Raw genomic sequence first — 12527 nt, forward strand, 5'->3', positions numbered from 1 at the left:
CTCACCAAAGGCCTGGCATATCTTCCGCCCCGCTGCAGCGGCGTTGGACCCCAGTTTGAGCTCGTACAGCAAACACGTCCTTATAATGCTCTATGGGGGTCCCATGTCCCCTCTCTTCTTACGCAAGTTCACGGTGTAACTGAACTGGCACAACCAGACAGTATGTTGGATATACTAATAGCAACAACTGACCTTCGCCTTATCTCCATTCGCACTCAACTCTCGGTGTGAGGGCCAATTGAACAGAGGCCTCCACAAAAAGCGACAGAACTTTCTTGGCTAAATTTATACAAGGATAATACTGCATTTCAGTATGAAAGTCTCCCAAAACGATATACAGTGGACTCTTTTTAATTCGAAGTCCAAGGGGACAAGAAAAAACTTCGAATTATCCAAAATTCGAATTATCCAACGACATTCATTTTTACATATATAACAACAAGCAAACCAAAGTACTGTGTATCAAAAACATACTCATATGGTAGACTTTACCTTTACAACAGCCAGTGGCGTATTTACGATTTTGTTTCGGGAGGGGCTTTGCTAACTTTCGGGGGGGGGCTTTGCCTGGAAATGTGAAAATTCTGCAAGATATTTCAATATTTCATTTACTTTACTATACTAAGTAAGATTTCGGGGGGGGGGGGGGCTTAAGCCCGGAAGCCCACTGACAAAAGCTTATTATTTGCGTGATCGAATACCGTAAACTAATAAACGACATTGACTCCACATAATTCAAACTACGTGTACTATGGAAAATATATTTACGTACTACACTACAACACACATTGAATAGTCCAAACAATTAAACACCAGTAACAATTTGAATATTCTGTTCTGACTTTTAAGAAGTCGTAAACCTCATTTGCTTAGTAAGACTATTCATGGCTTTGGATTAATTGTTTTAACAAAAGAGACACTGACCAAAGCTTAAAACTTTACTTTATTTTAAATTATAATTTGTAACTGTTTCGGATATCTAGCATATCCTTCTTCAGACACGATCGAAATTAATGAAAATACAGACATATATATAAATGTTCTCTGAAGAAGGATATGCTAGATATCCGAAACAGTTACAAACTATAATTTAAAATAAAGTTTTAAGCTTTGGTCAGTGTCTCTTTTGTTAAAACTCATTTGCTTATATTTGATTGTTTTTGTACCGTCAATAAATCTTGAATTTCATGTATTGCGTGGAATACGATATTAATAACATTTGGTTGACTTTATCAACAATTTATCTTAAATTTTCAATCAATTCTGAAACAAGATGAGATTGCCACACGTTCTCTATTTTTACTTCTTCCCCAACTCACCTTCATCTTTCTCATTACATAGATTTTCTATTTATCTTTTGTATTACTCTTCCCAATGGCTGCATCTGGATAACTGAAAACACGTTAAAACTGTATTTCTCTGTTTATATATGTCCAACATTAAAAATTTTTACTGTATTTACTTCGAATTATCCAAAACATAGGTTCAAAAGTTCGATTTATCCACGACTTTTTACTATTGTTTTCAATACAGTTTTCAAGGGGAATGGACTTCTGTTCGAATTATCCAAGTTCGAATTAACGAGACTCCACTGTATATGAAAATAATAATAATAATCATAATAACTTCAGTTATCCGAGTTATTAAATCCACTAGAAATCAAAACCGAGACCCCAAGAACATAAAGGTACATGGCAAAATAATTGTGTAAAACAATGAGGGAGAGAGATTTCGTGTTAGGCAAGCCCTACCTTACTATAAACCTGTGTGAATAATCATCACAATGTGAAACGAAAATAAAAATTTTAAGCACATTCAGTGCACCTGCACACCTCCATTACTTACGCTAAAAAAACATTTACTTATTTAATGAGTTTAACGTTCCATGATTTACGCACCTAGGCTAAGAGAGACGGTCATGATGGAATGAATGATAATGGTAGAATGCACAAAAGGAAACGGGACAACCCCGAAAAAAACCTACGGACAAGGTATTTGCCAACCACAAATCCCACTTGGTAGAAGCTGAGGTCAAACCAGGAAACCCACGCGCCAGTGGCGAGTACCTAACCACTGAACCACAGTGGTCCCTAGCTAAAAGGCTAACGGAAGCAGAGACGTTTGAAGAAATTGTTTATGTACAAAAGAAAATTAAATACTTTACCTCGAAGTGTTCAAATAAAACCCAAACACTGAGTACTGTTACAATCTTTGTAAAACCTGGAGCTTGTCTACGTCGTACATTTTAACAAGCATACTTACAATGACCAGCCAGAACATTATGACCACTTTCCTAATACTTAATATGTTCAACTTTGGATCACAGGTCAACAACAACGCAGTTTGGCATGGAAGCAATGAGACCCTGGTAGGAGGCAAGGCGCACAACATCTGTACATATAAGTCCTGTAAATTCCACGGAGGAGGTCGATGAGCTGATATGAAGTTCAATGACATCCAAAAGGTGTTCAGTTGGGTCAAGATCAGGCGAGTATGGGGGGGCTATTGTATCACTCCTGGTCTTGTGGTAAGGAGCGTTGTCCTGCTGAAGGATGTCATTCCCAGCTGAAAATATGGCCGACATGAAGGTGTCCGTGCTCAGCAATGACTCGTCGATAGTCATCAGCCATCATGATACCCTCTACACGTGCTAAAGGTTCATTGATGAGCATCTAAAGGTTCCCCAAGTCAGAATAGAGCCACCATCGTCCTGTCATCGTCATACTGTGAGCATCTTGAACAGCTGTTCCCCTGGAAGATGACGGATTCTGACCCTGCCATCGATGTGATGAAAGCAGTATCTGATTTATCAGACTTTGCAACGTTATGTCATTGCCCTGCGACGACGGAAATGCTGTCCGATAATGCGAATCGATGATGCTGTCCGATTAACATTCGTACATGTGTGAGACGTCGGTTGCGGAGGCCCATATCGAACAATGTACGGTGAAATGTGTGTTCCGACACACTCGTGCTTTGTCCATAGAGTCTGCTATTAACTGTGCCACAGTATGCGCCTTATCCTGGTGTACCAACCTTGACAGTCTACGAAGTCCGACATCTTTAATGAGGTGGAGTCGCCCAATGTCTTATGGTTTGGTGCTGGTTTCATCGTCTTTTTCCCCACCTTTGGAAGATACTAACCATGGCAGCTCGGAAAATACCCAAGCCGTGCTGTTTCAGAAATGCTCGTTCCCAGCCGTCTGGCCACTGTCAAACTCTGATATATCCCTGGCCTTGCCCGCTCTTCACATAAGTATCACGAAGTGAGATCCTTGTCCCGTCTAACAAGCGGTTCTGCTCTGCCCCGTGTCTCTTATGTCAGCCTAAAGACTTCCTTTTAAAAGTAGCAGTAGTAGGTGGCCATAATGTTACGACTGGTTAAAATATATCCATATTAATACAACCCTTACAGGATACAAGAATAAAAGAATTCTGAATATACGATTCAAAAGGGAAAAAAAAAGTCTTTTAATGTTACTGATAATATATACACAACAACTATGAGTGTACCAAGCCGCTTACCTTGGCAAAAGCCTTTCTCGCAGCTTCAAGCTTCCCTAAAGCCAAGAAATGCCTAACAATCGCGTTCGTCTGCCACAATGCTTCCTCTCGTTGTTGAGGATTGATTACAACCCAATCCAACGCATCTATTTTCTCTTGGTCCTCTTTCGTGATTTCACTCTGCAAATCTGTGGGAATCGGAGCCGTATCTTTTTTGTTCCTTTTAGAAAAAAAAAAAAAAGAAAAAGAAAAAAAGAAAAAATTACAGTCAAATCCTTGGAATATGCATGTATTAATTTTGTTAAATTGAGGTTATGTCACCGTAATCTAAATGATAAGCATGTGTGATCATGGATTGCTCAAATTTTCTGGTGATGATCAAGCATCGTGGAATAATTAGGGAACTACATGAATTAAAAGGACTCACTGTAAAAATGGATTTCAGTTTATTCAAACAGAAAATCAGTGGCAAACGCCGCTTGTGGTCAATCCACTGATGATGTTTGTATCATCCAGCTGAAACGTTGAAGTCATTCTGGACTTTATGTACTGTCGCATCTTGCCGTTTACAGGGTGTCTACTAAGTTTCATTTTCAAAAATTCCAGTATATTTCCAGTATATTCAGTATAAATATCAGCGAAATTCCTGTATCTAATACAATAATTTTTTAAAGTTCTTCAGGAATAATCACACTCTTGATTTCAGGTTAGTAATTGTTTTACCATCAAAAGAATATTTTAGTTTTAATAAATTTAGTTAACCTTGATTTTTTAAAATACAATGATTTTTTAACATTTTAAAACGGGGTGTCTACTAAAATTTAAAAATGAAATTTCGTGACCTTTTCTTTAACAAACCATAACATTTCGTAACGTTCTCAAGAGGGAATTTGGGTACGAATTAGGCCGAATTTTCATGCATGCGATTTAGAAACATGCTTTGCTAGCGATTTGGTAGCGCCTCAAGCCGACCATAGACAATTTTGGTGGTGAATTTTGATGTTTTATTGAACAAATTTTTCGAGTCTGTACTTATATTAGTACAAATATAATATTTATATTAAAAAAAAAAAAAAAAAAATCGTGACCCAAAAGCTAAATTTCTTGACTTTCATGACCGTTTTCTGATTTCATGACTTTTTCGTGATTTTCGTGACCGATAGGCACCCTGTTAAAGGACATCCTAACTCCCCTCACAGCCCTCCACTCCACCCATTGCTTTAAATGTCTAATTACAAAATGTATACAACTCTTGCTTTGGAAAAATTTACAATCTCAATGGATACGAAATTGTTTTTAAGACTATTAAAACAATTACAAAAAAGTATTGTTGACAAATTATGAGTTTCATGATTTTTCCAGTATGTGGATCAAAATTCCAGTATCAAAATTAAATTCAGTATTTCCAGTATCCGCAGACACCCTGGTTTAGCTCTATTTAAGACTGATTTTCAGAATGACTATTCACAGTGGAAATAAAAGGTACCAAACTCATCATTTAAATAAGACATATCTTTCAGGTTCTGATCCTGTAGGGAAAAAAATCCTTGACCTTTCCCTTACTTTCCCAGCTCTTCATAAGAATTCCATGACTACATAAAATCTTTCGAGATTAGCCTCCACGACTCCTACAGACGACCTTCCCTCACCAATTTGACAATTTCTCTTTAGCATGATTTTTTATACTGACTTTGCTTTTATTTTTATAATTTTTTTTTTTTTTTTTAGTTTTTAAAAAAAGACTTTATCGTTTCAGATGTACCTTCTATTGTTGGGAGTTTCTCATTTGTGCATCCAACATTCTCTTCTCAGCTTCTTTTGTCTTAGGGTCACTTACCTCTTCCTTCTGCTAGTAGAAATATTCTTCGTAGCGTCTCCTGGAATCTTTCACGAAAATCATTAATATTCTTGTGATCTGTACGTGTTCAATATCTCTGCCTCTTGAACCTGGTTATAAATATGCATTTCTGCTACAATAGGCTTTTCATATACATTTTCCATTAGGAGTGATTTATTGAAGGAAAATCTTCCTTGGACCGTTGCATTTCCATGCGAGAATAACAACCCAATTTTTACTGTCTTCCATAAATGTATACTTCAGTGTCAGCACGAAACTTGCTGTAAGCAGCGTCAAGTTCTAATTCATTACAACTCTGAAAGACTTCTTGAGATTCTGCTGTTTCAGATTGAAGAATAAGATGCATTCTTTCCTATAATTTTTAGCAAGTACATCATCTATGATGTTAGGCGTAGGAAGTTTGTCTAGAAGAAGTGAGAACCTCTTTCCAAGTACATGCGGTGAATGCTGAATTACCTCAGAATCTAACAGAAGACAGATCTTGGGCGATCATGGATATTATGATGCAGCAGCAGTCATGTAAATATTCCAGTTTCTGTTTCTCCCTGGCTTGTTCATATTTGTTAAGAGAAAACGTCTGGTAGCAAATGTAATGTCGATATTGCTTACAATAAGACTTTCTGCTTTTGCCACGTCAACGATAGCCCTGTATCTGTACATTTCAGAAGTTCTGGTTTCACTCATGAAAGCATGAAATCTTATTCAAGTTTTCCCACCAGAATGTTCCAAATATATCTATTCCCCCCCCCCCCCCCTTCTGAATAACTTTATCTAAAATTTGATTGAAGCAGATCAGCAACTCGCAAGCTTTGAAGCAACTGTTCTTGAAAAATTATTTCAGTCCATTAGCAACTAGATACGAAACCTTGTCTTGTCCAATAGTGAACGCTTTAGAAATTTGGCTATCGACAAACATCATGTTGAACACTGAATTTAAGTTGTTGCACAAATTGAATGGCATTCTTTTGTGCACAAGCTGAAGAGCCCAATCAATTTTGACTTTCTCCATTTGATCTTTTATATCAACAATAAACTATTACGGTTTCCTGGATCACTTTTCTCCACACTCGTAAACTGTTTTCTTCACACCTGTCTCTCTAGCACATGCTGAAGACTAAACATACGCGTCCTTTTGATATTCGGAAGCTTGTGGAAACTGAAGCACTGGTTCATTTGTACAAGAGTGTAGACTAGTTTACCCTCTTGATCTTTTTTCAAGCAGGTTGATCCTTTGGCGTGAGACTATGAAGCTTTTCTATACTGCTTTAAATTACAGTCTTTTCACACACTTTACAATTCGCTTTAAACGTATCACTTGGCACTGTTCCTATTTATGACGAAGGATATGTGCCTTTAAGGAACTCAATGTAATAAATCAATGGTTCATAGTGGCATTACGTGCAGAGAATTTTGCAGTTGCGTTAAAGATATTCCTGACATTTTTAAGTATCCTCCATTTATCAAAACAAGGCCGTCCGACGAAACTTCAAATCTTGCCTTACTTTCAATCGATTTCCATGTCATCCCCTGACCATTTTTAACTTCCTTGACTTTACAGTTTGTAGGAACCCTGTCTTGAACATCAACGTTTCAAACCTTCGCACTCCTTCTATGAAACAAGTTTCCATTTTTTTTTAAAAAAAAATAATAATAATAATAATGTTTTTACTTAATTTTTGCAGAACTTTGATTTCTCTTGTAAGCTGTCACTTTGTGAGTGTTCAGATAGCGAAACTGATTGGTACCTATTTAATGCTGATATTAATGTTGTTTTCTGTTTTCCCAATGTAAGATTCATTATACGTATGGAAAACTTGACATATATATACTACTATTTTGTAGAACTGTGTAAAATAACTTTTGTAATCGTTAGATGTTCTCCTATGTTTCTTACTGATTTAATAGCCATGTTAATTCTATTAATTAACTTTTTCAAACGATACAGCTCAGTTATAAAAGAAAGCTACACTATCCATTTTTAATAAGCTTTTTAAAGGAAAGGATTTAAAAAAAAAAAAAAAAAAAAAGAAAGAAAGAAAGAAACAACGTTAAGTTTTTCAATTCATACACTCTATCTACAATTTTAGATTCTGCATTTTCTGATGCAAGAATAACATTTGCCGTAACATGTAGGATTTCAAATTATAGATAGTATGTATTTGGCTTAAAAAGTAATAAGGTAATATAAAGTAGTCTAAAAAGTAATCAGGGTGTCTACTAAAATTTCAAAATGAAATTTCGTGACTTTCTCGTGACCTTTTCTTTATCAAACCATAAAATTTCGTAACATTTTCAAGAGAGAATTTGGGTACGAATTAGGCCGAATTTTCATGCCTTCGATAGAAGCATGCTTTGCTAGCGATTTGGTAGTGTCCAGAGCCGACTATAGACAATTTTGGTGGTGAATTTTGATGTTTTATTGAACAAAATTTTCCAGTCTGTAATTATTTGGTCTAGGAATTAATTCGTGCGGTTGGTACGCACACATTGAAGCTGTAGTACAAACACAAAATACATAAATACCTTAAGAAAAATATTGTCCATCGCTAGCCACCACTTTCGCCCATCTGTCAGGCAATGTACGGATTCCGTGGCGAAAGAAGTCCTCATCCTTGGAAGCGATCCAGTCAGAGACCCATGTTTCGATATCTTCTGAAGAAGTAAACCGCTGTCCAATCAAATCGTTCTTCATGCAATCGAACAAGTAGTAGTACGAAGGAGCAACGTCTGGTGAATACGGCGGGTGGGGTAAAACTTCCCATCCGACATTTTCTAAATAGGTTTTGACCGGTTTTGCGACATGTGGGCGAGCGTTATCATGTTGAACAATAAGTTTATCATGTCTGTTCTCCCATTCTGGTCGTGTTCTGGCCAGAGCTTGCTTCAAACGCATTAATTGTCGTCGATAACGTTCTCCATTCATAGTTTCACCCGGTTGCAGCAGCTCATAGTACACCACACCTTTCATATCCCACCATATGCACAGCATAACCTTTGCACAGTGAATATCTCGTTTTGGTTGTGATGGACCTGGTTCACCTGGTTTCACTCAGGCCTTTTTTCGTTTAGGGTTCTCGTAATGGATCCACTTCTCATCACCCGTAATAATTCGATGCAGAAACCCCTTTCTGCTCTGTCGTTGAAGCAGCAATTCGCAAATGGTTTTTCGTCTTTCAACGTCTCTGTCTTTCAATTCATGTGGAACCCAATGTGACATCTTTTGAATCATTCCCATGGCTTTCAAGCGTTTGGAGACTGTTGTTTGATCAACGCCTAATGCTGCTGCAAGTTGTTCCTGCGTTTGACACGAATCCTGCTCGAGCAATGCTGTCAATTCTTCGTCTTGAAATTTTTTTGGCTGTCCAGCTCGCTCTTGGTCTGCCAAGACGAAATCACCACTTCTAAACCGTGCAAACCACTTCTGACACGTTCGCTCAGCTAGAGCATGGTCACCATACACTTCCACCAAAATACGATGACTTTCAGTCGCACTTTTCTGCATGTTAAAGTAATGCAGCAGGACACCCCGCAAAAACACTTTATCAGGCACAAATTGCGCCATGTTCACTTAACTACAAACTGGTGTTGTTGACGCTTTAATCCACTGCCCTATACTACGAACGATACGCGATGATAGGGGTTTGCAACACATGTGTGGATACACGGAACTGTGGGACGCTCCGTTCGTTGCGCCATCTCTTGTCCACCCGCACGAATTAATTCCTAGACCAAATATATTAGTACAGATAACAAAAAATCGTGACCCAAAAACTAAATTTCGTGACTTTTTCTTGACTTTCATGACCGTTTTCTGATTTCGTGACTTTTTCGTGACCGATAGACACCCTGGTAATGAGCCTTTTGCGCAAGAGATGACATTAGTGTCCCAAATCCCAGGGCACGTGTCGCAGCTGCTCAGCCCTAATGCCATCTGACAGCTGACAGTTGAAGCTAGTAGATGTGCAAAAGTTTGGAATTCTTATAATCAAACATAATTTTAATTCGATGAAGGCGCGAATGCTGCGCAGGGCCGTGAAGAAATTTGTTATTGTTTATGGACAAACAAAAGCAAGTCAAAAAATGGTTCAGTCACTTTCGTTCAAAAAATTTCGATGTTCAAGGTACTCCTCGTAGTGGGCGATCAATCCCAGCAAAAGTAGATGATATTCCGGTAAAAATCGACGAAGATCGACATATAAGCAGTCATGACATTGCAAATGATCTAAACATCCATCAACAAACAATGTTAAACCATTTGAAGAAAGATGGCTACAAAAAGAAGCTTGATGTTTGGGTGCCGCATCATCTGACTCAAAAACATTTACTCGATCGAACATCCATTTGCGAATATACTAAAGCGGTTGATTACGAGTGACGGAAAGTGGATAACTTACAACAACAATATGCAAAAAAAAGATCGCGGTCGAAGCAAGTTGTTCCACAGTCTTTAACAAAGCCCACACTGACGCCCAGGAAGGTTATACCGTGCGTTTGGTGGGATTGGAAGGGCATCGGGTATGATAAGTTGCTGCCTCCGGGCCGAACGATATATTCGGTATTTCTACTGTCGACAATTAGCGCGAGTTCACCTAGCAATTCAAAAGAAACAGCTGAAACTGTCAATAAAGAAGGTTAAACACACCCACCGTATAACCCGGACCTGTCACCGTTAGACTATCATTTGTTTCAGTCTGCACAACCGAAGTTGGCTTCGAAAAAGGTTTGTGGAAACCATGTGTTAATTTCTTTTTTACCCAGAAACGGCAGATTATCAAACAAAATGATGCATGTATGGTTTCATATTATTTTCAAATCACAATACATGTGTTCCCAGTTTTGACCTCCAAAGCGACTTTATAAACCTGATAGTTGCGTCTTACATTGTTTTATTTGTATATAATTTAGTTTTAAGCCAGTGTATTGGTGATCACCAATAGTTAAAACAGTGGCTCTGATATTAATGTTTTCTTAGAAAAAGATTAAGGTAAATAAAATGAAAAATCATTAGAAGCGAAGTCTCTATCTTTAATTACTGGCAGATGATAGCAACAGATCAGTTGCTGAATTAACAGAAGAAAAATAATAATCAGAATAGGACTCCAATGGCACATCAAAACGGTTTTTGGTTGTCGATCTTTAAAATATTCCAATTTTTTCTGTTAATGTTCCATCTTGGAACATTAATAATAGAAATTTTCGACAATGCATCGATGACAGATACGCTGTTCATTTTTCATTATACTTTAAAGTTTGTTTCTATTAGGAATATAACAAAGAACAAGAATGTATAATCAAACAATTCTGTGTAAAATCAAAATCTTAGAAAAAAAATAAACACATACCTGATATTTTCAACGACTCTTTTTGTCACTTCATCAACATCTAATCCAGCTTGTTTTACTAAGTCTAAACAAGTTCTCTTTTTTCCTAAATCACTGATATTTTGTAAAAAGTATGCACACCAGCTAACTTGTTTATCCTGAGGTAGTGTCGCCAGGTAAAACGGAACTAACGATGCCTCATTCATTTCAATCAGAACCTAAGAGCACGGAAAACTACCAGAATTAATAATAATACCAAAAAATTCCTACACAATACAAAAATGCATAATTTAAGAAACTGAGATTAACTGAATTACTGTACTGCTCCAACATGTATAAATCAATTGATTAATGAAACTAGCGGTCTAACTCAGTTCTGTTACATGATAAAGATATCGTACTTCTATATAGTCTGTTTCCTGTATGCAATAAAGGATGAGAATATTTTGACTACTATTAATGTATATACTAAACTGAATTACTATATAGAGGAATTAATAAAGATGGAGATACTAATAGTCTGTAGATGAATAAATGTACACACTTAGGTGAGAGTAGTGGTTATTAGTGCGTTCTCTACTGAAACCCACAACGTTTGGGAGGTGATTCTTGACACCAAGATAAGACAAAAGTATAGACCAACCTGGGTGGAGAAATTCGTCATTTCGGAGTTATAGGATGCCGAAAACATGAAAAAATGAACTTTAAAGTTACATAGGTCCAATACTATGGGATCCACCGTAGTCGGGTCACGATTTTACTTAGGAACTAGTATGTGCCCTATCCAAATATCCACGTTTCAGAATCCTGCGCTACTTCCACAGCATTTTTATAGGGGTAGTTGGTGAGTACTTCAAATTATATGCCAATAGCCAAAGCCCCTCTATAAAAATTGTTGCGTGAATATCGCAGGATTCTGAAACATGATATTTGGATAGGGCACAAAGTAGTTCCTAAGTAAAATCTTGACCCAACTACGGTAGGTCCCATAGCATTTGAGTTATGGACCTTTAATGTTTTTATTATTATTATTATTATTATTATTATTATTATTATTATTATTATTATTATTATTATTATTATTATTATTATTATTAATGTTTTCGGCAGCCTGTAACTCCAAAAGGATGCATTTGTGCACCCAGGCCAGTCTATACTTTTTGTCTTACCTTGGTGTCAGGAAACACCTCCAAAATGTTGTCTGTGTTGTTTTGAAACACCCTGTATATGATATATGTCAAATCTTTAATTTGCTGTATCTCTATCATTAGTAACAGCTTTGTTTCATGTATTTTTGTTGTAAGCAGATACCATTATTATTATTATTATTATTATTATTATTATTATTATTATTATTATTATTATTATTATTATTATTATTATTATTATTATTATTATTATTATTATTATTTTAAATTGATGACCCCAACTCAGGAACCAACGATCTGTAACACCAGACATTTCATACGAAGCTCGTTAAAAGCTACCACTGTGATGTTACGTTTGGTCGGATGCGTTTCCTCGATTGCGTGCTACACATACAATCCTCGTGATTGCTATTTTTAAAAAGAAAAATCACATGAATGATGAAAAACACATTAACCTATAGAAGTGTAGACTTCTTGGTATACCTCAAAGCGTTTTCTTTCCTTAAATAACTAAAAAGAGCAAAAACGAATTTCATCTACCATCCATGAAAACTAAATGTTGTCGCGGCTATTATAGACGAAATTAATAAGAGGTCATCTATCAAACGTAAACTGCCTGTTGCACTATACGGTGCAAACGTTAGGCGCTTACACAGAAAAATGTAGACCATGTCTTCGGAAACAAAATTTGAGAAA

General features: G+C 36.8%; 1 protein-coding gene across 1 annotated transcript in view; it reads right to left on the reverse strand.

Annotated features, from left to right (window-relative positions):
• The window catches only part of Nup107 (nuclear pore complex protein Nup107), an 87007-nt gene that overhangs the window by 18538 nt on the left and 55942 nt on the right, over positions 1–12527 (reverse strand). The window contains exons 12-13 of the mRNA XM_081734442.1: positions 10705–10901; positions 3526–3724 (exon numbers count right to left, since the gene is read on the reverse strand). Of these exons, the coding sequence (XP_081590568.1) occupies positions 3526–3724; positions 10705–10901 (396 nt within the window). The remainder of the gene's footprint in view (positions 1–3525; positions 3725–10704; positions 10902–12527) is intronic.

This window comes from Thermobia domestica, chromosome 12 (assembly GCF_964235325.1).
Source record: "Thermobia domestica chromosome 12, izTheDome1.hap1.1, whole genome shotgun sequence".
NCBI lineage: Eukaryota > Metazoa > Arthropoda > Insecta > Zygentoma > Lepismatidae > Thermobia > Thermobia domestica.